Genomic DNA, 17,492 nt, shown 5'->3' on the forward strand with positions numbered 1-17,492 from the left:
ACATGCCTAAAGAGAAACTGCTCTGAACTCTGCTACTGAATATTCAGTGGGAACGTTAGTTTGAGAAGGTACTGTAAATATGGCACACAATTTTTTGTTAATTGTTTTTCAGAGACTGGAACATATGTTGCCCAATACATTTTATCAGTCAGTGTTGCTTGCATTTACACAAATTCAAATCTGCCACCTAAAAATGGAACGTGAAAATCATTCTTCCCAGTTACACAAAATCACGGACTGCACATCCCCACTCTCTTTACACTTTTCTAAACTATCTCAATTTTTTTGATAACATTAAAGTACATACCAATCTCAGATTCTTCTGGATGACGCCTTTGCATGTGACTTTGTAAAAAGGAATAGTTCATAAAAGCCTTTTCACAAAACTGACACTAAAAAAAACCCAGATAAAAACATGTTAGTTATTACTAGTAACATCTGTTTGGTAAGTATAGCAGTTAAGGTTTTCAACAGGTTATTACATTTTTTCCAGATGTCAAAAGTAGGTAACTTTAACAAATTCTCAATAATAATGAATACAATTCTCACAGTGACAGATTTCTGTAAAATTACTAATATATTTGTGTTATTTAATGTGATGGTCAGTGGCAAGAATCCCATTGTGCTAGGCTACAATATCTGAACAAAAAAGACTCTGACCAAGTAAGTTTAAATTCAGATATAAACCACAGATAAGAGATGAATATACACAGGTAGAGAAGTGTAAGGAAAAAGTAAGACAACACTATTCAGCCAAATACACACCCACTCCAGCCAACTCGCAGCTCAGGTATTTTAAGATTTTTGTATCACAGCAAAAGAGAGCACCATACAGTCAGAGAAAAACCCAATAAAGATGCGTTTGAGTATACATAAGTGAGTTGTAAGATGACAATACTAGAAGGACCATAGATATGTAAAAAGGTCAGACATTTCAACCAAAATAAGGTAACAATGCACAATTGTGCAAGAAAGAGTACATACATACATATATTAGTATGCTACCTAGCATCCTTCTGAAGTGTAAACTGTTTACTGTTCCTATAATTTCCTTATTAGTTTGGAATTTGAATTATATTTTAAGTCAAGTTTGGACCCTACCCACTTTAAAAGATTTTTTTTGTTCACTTTCAAAGTACATTCCACTAATGTTCAGAATATTAAAAACAGATGGGAAGAACATAAGCTACACCTACAGATTTTGCAACATACTGTTAAGACTGAATGAAAGCCCCTAATTGCTTTAGTTAGGGCTGCTTGTTCCCTCTTTCTTTCAAATAAATACTTTTTGCTTGTTACCTCTTTCTTTCAAATATTTTTTTTTCAAATAAGTATATTTTAACAAACCACAGATACTCAGCTGAGTCCTTTTTCCTCATCAATGTGATATGACTGTAAGAGACTGACTTAACAGATTTAAGACCTTGGCACCACAATCAAATTCCCAGATTTCATCTAATATTTAAAGTACTGCCACTGATAGTCAGGTAGGCTATTAAATATAGGTCTCTTTCAGCAAACACTAAAGCCATGAATTATTAAGACAAATTTTGTTGGACAAATGCAAAAATGTGCCAACGTAAAACCAAAGCATTGCTGCCAACCAAGAGGGAGCTCACAGTCTAACAGATCACACATGATTTATGGAATGAAATTGGCTGTGAAATAATGTTATCCATTCAAGCACAAACTTCATGTCAGTTTGACTTGCTGGTAGTGAAAGAAAGCTCTTGCTGCAGGAGACAGGATTAACACAGGGAACATTTAGGTTTTGAATTATGCAACATTATTCTTGCAACTACTTTTTACAGTGTTATGTGCACTTTGTGCCTACACTGTGCACTTCATGCCTACACTGTGCATGAGAATATAAGGTTAAAAATTATTATTTAAAATTAAATTTCTATTACTCAGGTGAAGGTATTGACCTATAAGTCTTTAATTTATGTCTTGTAGGTACCAGTACCATTTTGTAGTAGTATTTCATGGTTGAACTTACATTGGTGGTGGGTTAAAGGCATTAAATATGAATTCCAAAGCATGGCTACATTAGATATAAAATGTGCCTCCACTAAAAAAGGCAAATAACTATTTACAGGCTTGTTTGCTAAACAGCCAAGACTTTAAGGGGATGAAACCTGAACTACCCACTCAGGAACACCAGCAAACCCCTTACTAGCTGGCACTGCAGATCATCCAAGATCATGGCACAGATAAATAATACACAATTATTGTTTACTGATCACACTGCTGCCCTGCATTTACAAACCCTAGGAAGAGTTTAATTTAACTCTGGCATTCACACTCAGAATCCTGAAAACACTGTAGGAACTGTAGGTACTGCAGGAACTGTTCAATGTCACTCCCTGAACTGACTCTTCACGCGTGAACCTAAGTAATTTCTAGAGAAAAGAATTCACTAACAGGAAAAAAGAGGGGAAGGCAGATATTTCCTTTATATGAAATTAAGCTAGAAATTGCAAATAGCTTTCCACCTCTGCTTTATTGTAAATACCACTGAATACAAGATTATTGATGAGCCAAGATCACTACTATGTTCTTCAGCTTCCACTGAAACAGTTGTATACTACAAATATTTCAGGAAAACGTGGTAATATTTAACTGGCAATCACAGTGTGAGAATTACTTAACTTCACACATAAAATTATGCATGCAAACTGTTTTCTTTTGCAACACAGGTCAGACAAACTGCTCTGTAAGTTGCATAAAGGCTTTTTAAAACAGCTCAACATCAGCAGCTTGTCCTTAAGACTAACAGTCAAATGAATGCATTGAGTCAAGGTTCCCATGAAGTCTACCATATGTACAGCTTTAGTCTTGGGGCATAAGGTAACTTTTCCCTTACAGAAACACTTGAGCTGATGTCTTAAAAAAATTAAACTTAACTAAACTTAATCAACCAGCCTGCTGAAATTAGTATTATATTGCTGGATAAGACTGTACAAACTGTAAGAAAACTTGCATTATTTCTGTACTGCAACCGTTCCATAATTAAGTAAAATTTTAACAATCAGGACTGCTAGTATCGCAAGAATTTAAAAAAGGGAAGAAAACTATACCTTTAAATATATAGACACAAAGAGCTAGCCTGAGATCATGTCAAGTCTGTGTCCAATGTACTCTAGACTTCAGACTACATTTGAAGCTGCAGTCTGCATTCCTGATACCTGTTGAAAAATGCTGAAGCTGAAAAATATTTAAATCTAACTATTACACCCAGAACACAAAAAACCCTCCCAAAAAAACCTGAATGCTATGACACAGAGAGTCAGAACAGTAATGGACTAAGGCTCTTAGGGAAGACCCTTATGGAACAGATTGTTGTGGAGTTAGGGATGAGCTAATTTACGTAGACTTTTTAACATCATGCCTGAGTCACTTCTGAGTCACAAGTAGAAAGTTTGTGCCTGGAGAAAGTTACTGCAGGAAAGTGACAACTCGCAGACAGGTAGGTTACTGCTTAGTACCAGTTCTGGTGCACTTGCCCTGTGTGCCTTTGGAGCATGTAGTTGCACAAGGAAAGACAGCAAGAGAAAGTAGTAACACGTTTATCCGAGGTTTCGTATGTGTGTGTATCTGATACTTCAGATGCCTCAAAAGCGAATCCAAGAATATAGAGCACTTGTTAGTAAAAAGAGGATTTGCTAAAGATGATGTAGCACTCTCCCAAATGTCTGTGAAACACAGATGGGACGCAAAGCACCTGCAAGCAATGCACTCCTTTTTTGTAAGGTAACTAGTCCCCGCAGCTCCAGCCTTCCACCCAGAAAGCGACTGACTGCACCCTGGCAAAGCGGGACTGCCCTGCTGCCCATTCCCGGTGGGCTTGGAGCCAGCAAGGTGTGGTTGACCAGGCCGCCAGGACCTCCCCTCTCACCTGGTGGTAGCTGGTTCGGGCCTCCAGCATCATCTGCTGGGTGCTGATCATCTTCTTCCTCCGACGGCACTCCTCCTTGAGCCCCTTGATCTCCTGCGAGCGCTGGGCCACCTCCTTGCCCAGCTGGTCGCGTTGGGCCTGGGTGGCCCGCAGGGCCTCCTCCAGGCTGCCGAGCTGGGCGCTGAGGTACTCCTGGGAGTGCAGCAGGTACTCGGTGCAGAGCTGGGCCAGGCGCAGCAGCTTGAGCAGCAGCGGGTCGGCGGGGCCCTGGCAGTGGGGGCAGCGCTCCCGCTCGGCGCTGCAGAAGGTGACGTGCTCCAGGTGCTCCTGCAGGACGCCCACGTCCCCCTCCCGCGACACCCGGCCCACGTCCACGGCGCTCAGCCGCCGCCAGTCCGGGGCCTCATGGCGGCCGCGGAACTGGAAGGCGGGAAACGGCGCCGGCCCCGCTCCAGCCCCGGCTCCCCCGGCAGACGGCGGGTAGTAGGCGCGCTCGGTGAAGGGCTGCGGGAGAGAGACACGGGTCAGCCCGGGCCGGCACCCAGCCCTTCCTCCCTCACTCCCCCCGTCCCCGGCGCTCACCATGCCGGGGCTCCGTCCCTCGGGCTCCGCTGGGCGCCGGCGTCCTCCGTGTCGCTATGGCAGCCACGGCCTGCGCGGGGGGGGAGGCGGGAGTGAGGCCCGGCCGCGCCGCCCCTCGCCCTCCCCACCGCTCCACGACACGTCGCCTTCCCTGCGCCCGGCCCGGCCCGGCCCGCCCGGGGGTGGCACGCCGGCACAGGCGGCGGCAGCCGCGTCCCACCGCGGGGACTCGGCTCCCTGCGCGGTGCGAATCCCGCCCGCTTCCCCCTCCCGGCAGCTTCTTTCCCCGGTGCCTCCGCGTTGGCCGGGCAGAGCCGTGATCCTTAGCTCGCTCCCGCGGGTCCCGGTGCTCCCCCTGCCTCCGAACGCTCGTACCGGTACGTCCTTCACCATCTCCACGCGTTACTCACAGCTACAAACGTACCCTCAGCTACGCCTCACCACAGCTACACAGCGTATGTCTTCTCTCTCCACATTCCCTTCACTGCAGAAGTCTATACGTGGCACCCTACAGACTCCTTTCACTTCACCACAGAATTCTATACATGGCACCCTATAGACCCATTTCACTTCACCACACCGTGCCTCCCCACCCACCACCCCAACCCTCCTCTACGCCGCTCCTTACTCACAGGCCGTTCTCTCTCCACCACCATGACTATTCTCACTCCTCTACCCCTCCTTGCTGTTTTATGCCCTTCTCCAGCCTCACCTGCTCATCTCCCAGATGCGGTGACACCTGTCACCTCCCCACCATCAGCACATGGTACGTATGCTATTTCTCTGTACATCTTCATGCTGCTGCACCCCCGTGTGCCTCAGCTGGTAGCTCCATGCAATCTCTGCAGTGCAACTCCATACCCTCCCAACACGGCACACCAATCTCCTGCCAGGCGCTTTCACACACTTTCCTCACCCTAATGCAGCCATACACCCTTTGCATGCCGCTTCCAGATGCTCTCCTCACTCATCACACCAACACCCCTCCGCCTAGTATCACCAGGCACCAGGACCACCTCTTACAACCATATAACCCTACAACCTTGCCATGCCTGCCTGTCACTCCTGCCTTGCTCCACCAATCCCAAACACTTTATTCCCACAAAGCATCTCCTGGCTTGCGTATATTACCTACTTCACCACCCCATGCTCAAATACTTTTCTTCAAAGGCAACCAACAACTGGTGTCCATCTCCCTGCCTCACCACAATTCCTAGTACTCCCAGCTTGGTGTTCCCATTGCCCTGATCCTGCTCAGTTGCTTCAAAGTCTGTCCCCAGGCAGGAGCATCCTTCTACTCCATCGTACAAAATTATCCTATTCCCTGCTCATCCTTACTATCTTCTCCAAAAACCTGCTCTTCCTGTTACCTCTTCTTAATATTTCAGCCCCCTAGACTGCCCCTGCATTACCACCATGTCCTATGTTTATACCTACCTGGCTTTTCAGTCCCTTCCACAGATGCTTCAGTTCCTCATCCTCCTGGTCATTCGTAGATACACACCTCTCCAAGAACATTCACACAATATATACTTGATCATACACTCCATTCCATACGCTCCTACATCATGTACCATAGACTCACAGAAATTTTGTTCACAAGGGTCCTCTGGTGATCATCTAGTCCAACTTTCTGCTCAACGCAGGGCTGTCACCAACACTAGTTCACATCACCTGTGGCTTTAAAGATGAACAAACAGTCCATGACCTTTCTGGGCAACCTGTTACATGGCTGTGCTGTCCTCCTGATGAAAACATTTTCCCTAATATCTCACTGAGTATCTGCTACTACCAAGAAAAAAATGGTTCTGGCATTTTTGCAACTGTTTTTCAAGTAGCTGTAGGCCGTTATTAGAGTGCCCCTTGCCTTCTCTTCACCACACTAAAGAAGCCCAGCCCCCTCAACCTCTTATTGTAGGTCCTGTGCTGTAGACCCTTAAGCATCTTGTAGTCCTCTTCTGTCCCCTTTCAGTGTCGCCACATCCCTCAGGCTCCCCCTCAATATTTTCCTCCATTCGTCTCCTAGGAACTTACAATGAACCTCACCTCTCATCTGCATTTTTAATATTGCCCTTTCTAATATAAACAGTAACATGTCTGCTATTACTCACAACATACATCTTCCACGCAAACACCAACAATGTTGTTATATGCACTAATGCAAGGACCATTTTCCCTCACAAATTACAAGCTCTTAGTTTTATGTAGGTTTTTACGTCAGTTGTTATGCAAAAAAGCTTGTTTGATTTTCCCACATACATGAATTGATAGAACAAAATACACTGGATACAAACCTGTCTCACTTAATTCCCCTCATATTAGCAGACATAGGTTGACTGGATAGGATAGGATAGCATAATTTCAGTTGGAAGGGACCTACAACAATCACCTAATCCAACTGCCTGACCAATTCAGGGCTGACCAAAAGGTAAAGCATGTTGTTAAGGGCATTGTCCAAATGCCTCTTAAACACTGATAGGTTTGGGGCATCGACCACCTCTCTAGGAAGCCTGTTCCAGTGTTTGACCACCCTCTTAGTATAGAAATCCTTCCTAATGTCCAGTCTAAACCTCCCCTCAGGCAGCTTTGAACCATTCCCACATGTCCTGTCACTGGATCCCAGGGAGAAGGGCTCAGCACCTCCTTCTCCGCTTCCCCTCCTCAGGAAGCTGTAGAGAGCAATGAGGTCACCTCTCAGCCTCCTTTTCTCCAAACTAGAAGTCCTTAGCTGCTCCTCATAAGACATTCCTTCCAGCCCTTTCACCAGCTTTGTTGCCCTCCTCTGGACGAATTCGAGGACCTTCACATCCTTCTTAAACTGTGGGGCCCGGAACTGCACACAGTACTCAAGGTGAGGCTGCACCAATGCTGAGTACAGCGGGATAATCACCTCTTTTGACTGGCTGGTGATACTGCGTTTGATGCATCCCAGCATATACACCCAACCTATGGTCAGGCCAAGCCCTGGGACAGCTACTCTGTGGTGCTCTCCATGAACAGTCTGCTCTCCATACCTCCGTACTCACTGGCTACTTTCTCACTTGGTGTCAGGAGGTGACAAGGCTGCACATCCCCTTTCCTCCTGCAGGAAACGCGGGCACATAACAGACTGAAGCGCTAAAAAGATGGACCTCTGACAGGAAGAAATGGGGGTCTGGTACTGAACACCTGCAGCAGAGGTGTCTTCCTTGCAGTCAGCGCACCCAAAAACAATGACCACTGGACACACCTCTGCTTCACAGCAGAGACGCAAGCATTTCCTCCAGCCCTCAGCTACCAAAACCTTATCCCAGCCAGTGTCAGAGAGACACAAATCAGCCTCAGATCACGCACTTCAGCATCCCAGGGTCCAACTCTTACCAGCCTCTCCCACCCTTCACACTCACACCTACCCCTGCACAAAGGGAAAACTGGAGGAAATGCCTGTCTTTTCATACCCCCAGAGAACCACAAGGACTCCTCTCCTGCTTTATCCACACAGAGAAAAGTGTCACCCTTCTGTCTTCCCCATTTCTGTAAAAAGGTTGAAAATCAACCTTTCCAAGAACGTATCTAGGCCCAGCGCAAGGTTTCATTAATCTAAAAAATTAATTTCAATGTATTGGAAGTTTGAACAGAGAAGGTAGTAACATGAACACAGGACAGTGAGCCCTCCTGCTTGTTGGCTCGAGCCACCCTGGCAGGCAATCTTCCAAAATACTTGGCGCTACAACTTGCTTTTTGGACCTTTAACCTTAAGCCTACTGGCCACACTTTACTGCAATACATAAGGCTCAGTACCTCTTCCATTCAGATTCTTACGTCACTTACCATGACATTTTTTGTAATTTAGAAAGATACTGTGTGGTGTTCGTAACATTGCAGCCTTCTCCTGCAAGGGTGACATTTTTGCCACCTCATTTTCCACGAATGGGGCCTCCAGCAATTGCTACCTTCAAAGAAATTTGTTTAACATTTTTTATACATAACAAATATAGATTTGCTTGATTTACCACTGAACTTTGCACTGCTCTGACTCCTCAAGTATTAAGAAATATACCGCTAATCTGCTTTAGAGCTATTCCTAATATACTGCAGACTCACTTCCATTTAGTGTATAAATATACTTCTATTTGTAAGCAGCTAGGTTTTTTAAAAATGCCCCAAATACTGACTACTGTCCAAAATGTTCATGCTGAGTTCCTTAAAACACCTTGAAAACTTGTATTTGGATACTCTTCCTAGTCAAAGGAACTGTTAGGTTGTACATAATGAAATCTATCTCCCAAAGATCTGCTCTATCTATTTAGAATAGAATCATAGAATCATCTAGGTTGGAAGGGACCTTTAAGATCATCAAGTCCAACCATCAGCCTAACACTACCAAGTCCACCACTAAACTATATCCCTAAGCACCACATCTACCTGTCTTTTAAATACCTCCAGGGATGGCAATTCCACCACTTCCCTGGGCTTGACAATCCTTTTGGTGAAGAAATTTTTCCTAATATCCATCTAAACCTCCACTGGTGCAACCTGAGACCATTTCCTCTTGTCCTATTGTTTATTACTTAGAAGGAATTTTTTTTCATAGAAAACACATGAGTTTCGTGAACTATCAATTTGTGTGTCAAGCAGAGCCTGAAAAAGCACACATATGGTAAGTCTTCAACTCACAGATGCATGGGTTTAATGAAAAAAAATCCGTTATTTAAAGCCAGCAAAGTTAAACCAAACCCGTGGATATGCTTATTTGCTCGACTGATGTATTTAGTTAGGAATATCCACATGGAGTTTCATGCAGCTCCAACTAAGCATGCTTTAACTGAAGGTGACCTGGCAGCCATGCATCACTAAGTGGAGGAGAAGCACCAGCTGCCCAGGTATCTCAATGGTGGCAGAAAGAGCACGTACGGGCAGAGGCAGCCCTGCTCCACCACCTTCTTTCCTTTCTTTCTGCCAGATTCACACCACCCTAGGAGCTGCGCCCAGGTAGAAGTTGGGGCTGTCACAGAATCATAGAATGGTTTGGATTGGAAGGCACCTTAAAGATCACCTAGTTCCAACCCTCCTGCCATGGGCAGGGACACCTCCCACTAGACCAGGCTGCTCAAAGCCCCATCCAGCCTGGCCTTGAACACCTCCAGGGATGGGGCAGCCACAGCTTTCCTGGGCAACCTGCTCCAGTGTCTCACCACCCTCACAGTAAAGAATTCCTTCCTAATATCTAATATAAATTTCCCCTCTTTCAGTTTAAAACTGCTACCCCTTGTCCTATCACTACATGCCCTTGTAAATGTCCCTCCCCATCTCTCCTGTAGGCCCCCTTTAGGTACTGGAAGGCCGCTATAAGGTCTCCCCGGAGCCTTCTCTTCTCCAGGCTGAACAACCCCAGCTCTCTCAGTCTATCCTCATAGCAGAGGTGCCCCAGCCTTCTGATCGTTTTTGTAACCCTCTGCTGGACCCGCTCCAACAGGTCCATGTCCTCCTTGTGCTGAGGGCTCCAGAGCTGGACGCAGTACTTCAGGTGGGGTCTCACCACAGCAGAGCAGAGGGGCAGAATCCCCTCCCTCGCCCTGCTGGCCACGCTGCTTTTGATGCAGCCCAGGATGCCGTTGGCTTTCTGGGCTGCCAGCGCACGTTGCTGGCTCATGTTGAGCTTCTCACCCACCAACACCCACCAACACCCGCAAGCCCCTCTCCTCAGGGCTGCTCTCAAGCCATTCTCCGCCCAGCCTGTACCTGTGCTTGGGATTGCCCTGATCCCACCCTGCGGGGCCGCCTGAGTTCGGGGTGGCACCGCCGTGACTGGAGGGTGGCGGCCGGCGGCGGAGGCCCTGCTCCCCCGCACACCCGTTACCACCGGGCTGGCTGCCAGAGGGGGAAAAGCGGCGTTTCACCCCCCGGGCTGTGCCCTCAGGCCAGGCCCGGGCCCGGCGGTGTGCCGCGGGAGCCGGCCGAGAAGGGCCGGGCCTGCGGGAGGCCCGAAGCCGGGCTCCATCTCCCAGCCAAAACCTCCGGCTCCGCTTGGGAGAGCGGCCTCCCTCCCCCGCTCCCTCCCGCCTTCCCCTCAGGAGAGGCCCCGCCGAGCGCTTCCCTCCCCTCACCCCCCTGCCCCACAGCGGCTGCCCGGCCCGGCGGGGCGGGGGAGAAGGGGGGGAAGCCCCTCCGCTCACCTCAGGCTGCTCGGCGGAGCGCGGTTCCCCGCCGTCGGGCGCGGAGGGGCGGCGGGGCTGCGCACGCTCCCCGCCCCCGACCCGGGCGGTTACTGGTGCGTGCCGCGGAGGGAGGCAGCTGCCCTCCGCCGCCTCCCCCTCCTCGCCTCCCCCGTCCCCCTGCGGCGCCCGCCTCCCCGCGGCGGCGGAGGATGAGCCGGGGCGGCGGCGCGTGGGGAGGGATCTGGAGGGGGGACCTCGGGGGACTGCAGTGAGTGTCGTGTTAACTCCCGGAGGCGGGGGGTGGCTCTTCCATGAGTGTTTTCCCGAAGCGTGCCACAACAAGAGGACACCGAGTGCCAGTGAGAGGGTATAAGGCGGGAGCAGGATTCCCTGCAGGTGTCTTAGCTGGAGAGATTGGGTTCAATGAAGGCGTACATCCTGTCGCGCAGCTGGAACCGGTACAAGGGCTGCAGATTGCATCAGGTCCTCCTAATGTTCTTCCTCTTCCCTGCAAGGTTTTGCATTGTGGTTTCGCCAAAATAACTGCTTTGTGGCAAAGAGGAAAATTTCATAGAATCATAGAATGGTTAGAGTTGGACGCCTAGTTCCACCCCCCTGCCATGGGCAGGGACACCTCCCACTAGACCAGGCTGCTCAAAGCCCCATCCAGCCTGGCCTTGAACACTTCCAGGGATGGGGCAGCCACAGCTTCTCTGGGCAACCTGTTCCACTGCCTCAGCATCCTCAGAGTGAAAAATTTCTTCCTGATATCTAATATAAATCTCCCCCCTTCCAGTCTGAAGCCATTACCCCTCATCCTATCACTACACTCCCTGATAAAGAGTCCCTCCCCATCTCTCCTGTAGGCCCCCTTTAGGTACTGAAAGGCTGCTATAAGGTCTCCCCAGAGCCTTCTCTTCTCCAGGCTGAACAACCCCAACTCTCTCAGCCTGTTCTCACAGCAGAGGTGCTCCAGCCCTCTCATCATCTTCGTGGCCCTCCTCTGGACCCAAAAATAGTTCAGGTTTATAGAACTATTCAAATTGTTTGTATTTAATATAAAATATGCCAACAAATTCAGCAGAGGAGATGGCCATTGCAAATGACGACACCTCATCTTCACTGAGGAGTTCCATTCAGTCAGGGAGACACCATTTTTTCCCAATGTATATCGGCAATAAGCTCTGGAAAATTTTTGGCTCTCAACGTGCATGCTCAGAGATTCACCAAGATGCCAACTTTCCTTCCTGAACAATGAAATTCGGTTGCAACTGTGTTGATGCGGGCACACATGCTGCTTACACCAGCTTTAAGAAAATAAGTAATCATTTGGTGCCGCGATTGAGAGACGGAGACCTAGTCGGGTGCAAGCTAGATCTCTCTTTATTGTTCAATAGTTGTTTTTTATACCTTTAAGTTACTCAACATAAGTCAGCGTGTAAAAGGCTCATTGGTCACACAGATAATAGCTTCATACATATTGCTAAAGCTGAGCTCCTAATTGGTTATACGTTGCAAGGCTATCTGGCTCTTACACATCCTGTTGCTGAGCTTATCTTGTGACGGTAAACAGTCTTAGTCCGCTAAAAGTTTCTTTTCAAAACACTCCCTTCTTCAAATCTTCTGTAGCTCGCGGTGCGCGAGCTCCAGCACGTCCTTGTCGATCAGCTGGCTAGTACAAGGGGTTCTTTCAAAGGTGATCAAATCATTCCCGTCACTTCCCCCCTCTTGTTGCACAACAAGGATTCGTGTCATGGAGTCAGTGATTAACTTCCGCAAGCATTGCAATAAACAGGGCAAAAAGAGCAACAGAAGAAGAAAAACAGCCGAGGCATATACGAGCGTTTTCACTAAACTTCGTAACCATCCTGAGAGACCCCATCCTCCAAAAACTTTATCTAACCAATCCCAACTATCGTCTTGTCGGAGTTTAGAGACCCCATCTTTAAGCTGTCGAATGCTGGCATGAATCGATTCCGAGTGGTCGGAGAGATTCATACAACACATACCGTCAAAGTCTTCACAGCCATGGCCTTGCGCCAAAAGCAAAAAATCAATAGCAGCTCTATTTTGCAATGTAGCGTGGCGCACACTATCAACATCTAATAAAAGGCCTGATAGTGCTCCACTAGTAGCATTAGTCTGTTTGGCAAGCCAACAACCAAGTTTATCTAAGACTGATAAGGCTTTGCTAGCAGCAACGCCTGGTAAGAGTAAAGAGGCGGCAAAGCGGTGACTAAAAGACCAAAAATCTGTGTTATCATCACAGTCAGGGGCATATGCATGAATGCTGCGCTTCACCCTATGAGAAAGACGGTGCTGTAAAATCATGGATGTATTAGGAGTCAGGACAGTAAGGCGTCCGAGGCTACAGGGACCTCCTTTTATGTGAGAAGGGACAGCGGACCATGCTCTGTCTCCGCAAATAAAAAACATCCCTGATGGTAGGAGAAGGGGAGCATTGGTAGACCGAGACAAGTTTGTTGCCGTGTAATTGCACCAAACAGTAGCATTTTTAAAAACGGGATGGGAAGGAGAGACATCCCATGCTCTAGATTGATTTTTTCCTGTGTAGTTAAATTTAACACAAAAATCCATTTTTACTGATCCGAGAAGCTCAATCTCTTGTGGTTCTAGGTCACCGATTGGGAAGTAGGGAAAATACCCGTCCCAACTGTCTACGATCTCTCTAGAATTGTTGTAGACGGTTTTAATAGCCGGATTGCTTGGTTGTGGCCACTCATCTAGCGGCAAACCCACAAGGCACGTAGAAAAGGGGTTGTTAGGGGAGGCAGTAGCAAGACACAAAGTGTCTTGTCCGGTCAAATTTGCCAATGTAACCCACACATTTACTTTGGGAAGAGGAGGGGGGAAAGGACTGCTCCAAAGAGGTAAGGGTCCTATACCTATTGTTATCAAAACCAGACACCTAATCATGGTCCCAAGGTTTTTCAAAGTAACACAGACAGGAACAGACTTTGACTCTTTGGGGGAAAACACAGCCAATAGTCCCAGTCTGATCCTATCCAGGCACTCTATAACACTTCAACAGTTTAACAGCATGAGGTTAGGCGTCCGGGGTCTCGGAGGATTCAAAAGTTTGTTGATGAAAGAGATGACCGGAGTCGATGTGAAGGCGGGTGAGAAGAAAGTTGTCCCGCATAGCTGGCGAGTGCTATACCAAAGGCTTCTGATTGCTGGTGAAGCCACTGCAGATAGTCTTTAGCTACAGGTAAATAAACACAGGCAAAGTCTAGTCCAGACAATGTCAATAAACGTCGCCGGGCTCGAATGAGTAAAGATGCGAACATTTCATGCTGTGTCAGGACAGTTTTCGTGGGTTGATTTGGTAAAAAAATCCATTCAATGATTAACAATGGATCAGAGTTCTGTGAATCCCATTGAAATATCAAGGCATAAGGCTGTCGGACAGGATTCAAAATGATTAGATAGAAAGGTAAATCGGGAGCACAGCGGTGTGCTTGCCTTGAGGCGATCGCGGTAGCGACCTTTTGCAGGGAGTCAACAGCCTCAGGGCCAAGAGCTCGAGGAGAATTGAGATTAGTATCTCCTTTTAGTAGTTCAAACAAAGGACGCAAGTCTGCATTGGAAATTCCTAATAATGGTCTAACCCAATTAATTGTTCCTAGCAGTTTCTGCACATCGTGTAGGTTTTTCACATCTATTGGAATTTGTAGTGGCTGGGGAATTATAGTTTGAGTTCGTATGCGCCAGCCTAGATATTTCCATGGGGGTACCTTTTGAACCTTCTCCGGTGCAATACAGAGACCTGCTGAGTTGATAGCAGTTGTGACAAGGGCTACAGCTTCCTCCATGACCTCGTAATGTTGTGCGGCCACTAGGATATCATCCATGTAATGATACAATAAGACACCGGACATTGCGGTCCTAACAGGACTAAGTACCTTAGCTACATACCACTGACAGATTGTAGGGCTGTTTTTCATTCCTTGTGGCAGCACAACCCACTGGTATCTTTGCAACGGGGCTTGCATGTTGACGCTTGGAACTGAAAAGGCAAATTTAGGAGCATCGTGTGGATGCAGTGGGATATTAAAAAAGCAGTCTTTGAGGTCAATAACAGTCAAATGCCAATGTCGAGGGATCATAGTGGGGGACGGGAGTCCTGGTTGGAGGGCTCCCATGTCTTCCATAGCGTCATTAATTTTTCTGAGGTCGTGGAGAAGGCGCCACTTGCCAGTTTGTTTTTTAATAACAAAAATAGGTGAATTCCAAGGGCTAACAGAGGGCACAATATGGCCCTTTGATAATTGCTCAGCGACTAATTCTTGGAGGGCGCGAAGCTTTTCTAGCGGCAGGGGCCATTGGTCAACCCAAACAGGGGTATCGGTTTTCCAAGTCAATTTTAGGGTGTCGCGCCCCCCAATGGCCCCACCTAAAAATGTGTCTGAAGGGATACCCCCCACTGGGACAATACATCTCGTCCCCACAAAATCATGGGAACAGGTAATACAAAAGGCTTAACAGAAGCCACGTGTCCTTCCGGCCCTTCAATTTGGATCAACTCTAGACTCTGTTGACTACTACCAGTTCCGCCAATCCCTGCTAAAGCCTGAGAAATATTAGTAAGAGGCCATTGTGGGGGCCACTTGGCCCGAGAAATAACTGTAACATCGGCTCCAGTATCCACGATTCCACTCAACACAAGTCGTTGTCCCTTGAGAGTGAGGGTACACTGGCATATGGGTCGTTTGTGAGAAATAGATTCTACCCACAAAATTCGGGGGTGCCCTGTAGATCCAAAACTTCCCTGTCTCTGTTGGGATTGAGTGGGGATGGGGGAACCCGGGTCTTTGGGAATTAAAATCAGTTGCGCTATACGGCTACCTTGTGGTATTGTGCAGGGAGGAAATGGGGTCCATACCATAATCTTGATTTCATGAGTACTGTCAGAGTCAATGACCCCTGGTAATACAAAAAGTCCTGACAATGTTGTAGATGATCTTCCTAACAACAGTGCTTACGTTCCAGAGGGTAAGGGCCCCGAGATATTGGTTGACAATAGGTGAACTGAGGGATCGAGTAACGTTACCGTGTAGGAGGTTGCCAAGTCCAATCCGGCGCTACCGGCTGTTGCTGGACGAAGACTTGAGGCGCTGCTGCCCCCCCCTGGGGGTTTTGAGGTATCGGCTGCGGCATTTGTGTCTGCACGCGTCGCTGCCCCGCGCTCCGTGAGCGGTTTCCCTGGATCAATTGACCCTGCAAATCATACTTAGAGCGGCACTGATTAGCATAATGACGCCCTTTCTTGCACCTAGGACAGATTCCCGGAGCTCGAGGTCTCGCACTGGTATTAGCGGTCAAACAATTCTTTTTTAAGTGACCAGGCTTACCACACCCGTAGCATACACCCGGAGTCATCGGGCCGCGCATAGCTGCAAAGGCGGCTGCCATTGCTTCATACTTGTGCTCCGTAGTGCCAATTCTGTTACAGGCTTCCACCATTTCGACTAAGGTAGGGTTTTGGTTAGGAAGAGATTTCAAAAGCTTTTTACAATCTGCGTTAGCATTTTCTACTGCCAATTTCAACAACAAGATTTCACGAGCTTCTGTGTTATCTATCTGACGCTCTAAGGCTTGTTTCAATCTATCGATAAACTGCATATAGGGCTCTCGTGGTTCCTGTGTAATAGAAGTAAAGGCTTTTTGCGGCTTTTGGGAGTCTGGGACTTTTCCTAAAGCCTTTCTTGCTTCCTCTCGAACTGCCTCGAGGGCTTCTCGTGGGATATCTCGCGCCTGGGCGATCGGACTCGCCCAGCGTCCTGTGCCCGTAAGATGTTCTATAGTCAGAGCAGTAAGACTTTCATTGGCATGACCTACATAGGTCAGGAGGAGAGCTTGGAGTCCCCCCCTCCAATGTGACTCCCATAACGAGTACTGAGTAGGAGTCAATAACAGCTGCACAAGAGATTTTAAGTCATGAGGAGTCATCACGTAAGTGTCGAATACAGAAGATAGTAGGCTCGCAAAATATGGAGAAGAGAGCCCATGCTCTGTAATAGTGCGGCGCAGTTCTTTTATTACCGGGAAGGATAGAGCTTCCCATTGTGCTCCACCCCCCCGACCTTGATAAATCACAGGGGCGACTATTGTCCGGGCTACGTCTAAGTCTCCTTCCTTTAAAGCTTGTCGTTTAATGTTAGCCCATACATCATGAGGGTCTGGGGGGTAAAGCTGTGGCTCTTTGTCAGGGTCCACAGGACCAGGGTCAAAGGGATCTTCCTCCGGGGGGCGCCCAGCCAAACCCACCGTAAGGAGCCCTTTAGCAGAGTCGACATCAGGCGGGTTATTTTGATTATCGGCGTCTTTACTACCCTGGCGTTCTTGTGCTTTTAAGGTTTCAAAAATGGTTCGCCACCAAGGAAGCATACGTAGTGCCTCAGCATTCCCGGTCGTTGCCGCGTCCCATAGTTTTACCCCCACGTCATCCCAGAGTTCCCGTGTAAAAATACTAGATGCAGTTACAGTGGGAATCTTTACCTGCACCCATTTAAGCATTGCTTTGAGGTCATGCCCGGAAATATTTTTCCCATGCTTTTTAAGAAGACCTTTCATAAGTTCATATACGTCTCTTTCCGGGGAAGACGCTTGATTCCCCATGTTTCCCACAGCTCACCTCTCTACTCCGGAGGGATTTCAGGCCGGCCGGCTCCTGCTTCCTTTCAGCAGCTCATTCAACGTTCTGTGGGACTCGCAGCAAGCCGCTCAGCTAGGCGGTTCATAAACCCATCACGTCGGGGTCACCAATTTGCCGCGATTGAGAGACGGAGACCTAGTCGGGTGCAAGCTAGATCTCTCTTTATTGTTCAATAGTTGTTTTTTATACCTTTAAG

The 17,492-nt window shown here is 47.8% G+C and overlaps 1 protein-coding gene across 3 annotated transcripts in view; it reads right to left on the minus strand.

Moving 5' to 3' along the window:
• Nucleotides 1–10,758, minus strand: part of DZIP1 (DAZ interacting zinc finger protein 1) — a 43,512-nt gene extending 32,754 nt beyond the window's left edge. For 2 of the 3 annotated variants that reach the window (XM_054188110.1, XM_054188108.1), the window contains exons 1-5: nucleotides 10,636–10,758; nucleotides 6,066–6,160; nucleotides 4,481–4,550; nucleotides 3,899–4,402; nucleotides 308–392 (exon numbers count right to left, since the gene is read on the minus strand). In XM_054188110.1, the coding sequence (XP_054044085.1) occupies nucleotides 308–392; nucleotides 3,899–4,402; nucleotides 4,481–4,483 (592 nt within the window). In that variant the 5' untranslated portion in view covers nucleotides 4,484–4,550; nucleotides 6,066–6,160; nucleotides 10,636–10,758. The remainder of the gene's footprint in view (nucleotides 1–307; nucleotides 393–3,898; nucleotides 4,403–4,480; nucleotides 4,551–6,065; nucleotides 6,161–10,635) is intronic. The other variant, XM_054188109.1, reaches the window with a different exon arrangement.
• Nucleotides 10,759–17,492: the final 6,734 nt, after the last annotated feature.

The sequence above is a fragment of the Rissa tridactyla genome, chromosome 1 (genome assembly GCF_028500815.1).
Source record: "Rissa tridactyla isolate bRisTri1 chromosome 1, bRisTri1.patW.cur.20221130, whole genome shotgun sequence".
In the NCBI taxonomy this organism is placed as follows: domain Eukaryota; kingdom Metazoa; phylum Chordata; class Aves; order Charadriiformes; family Laridae; genus Rissa; species Rissa tridactyla.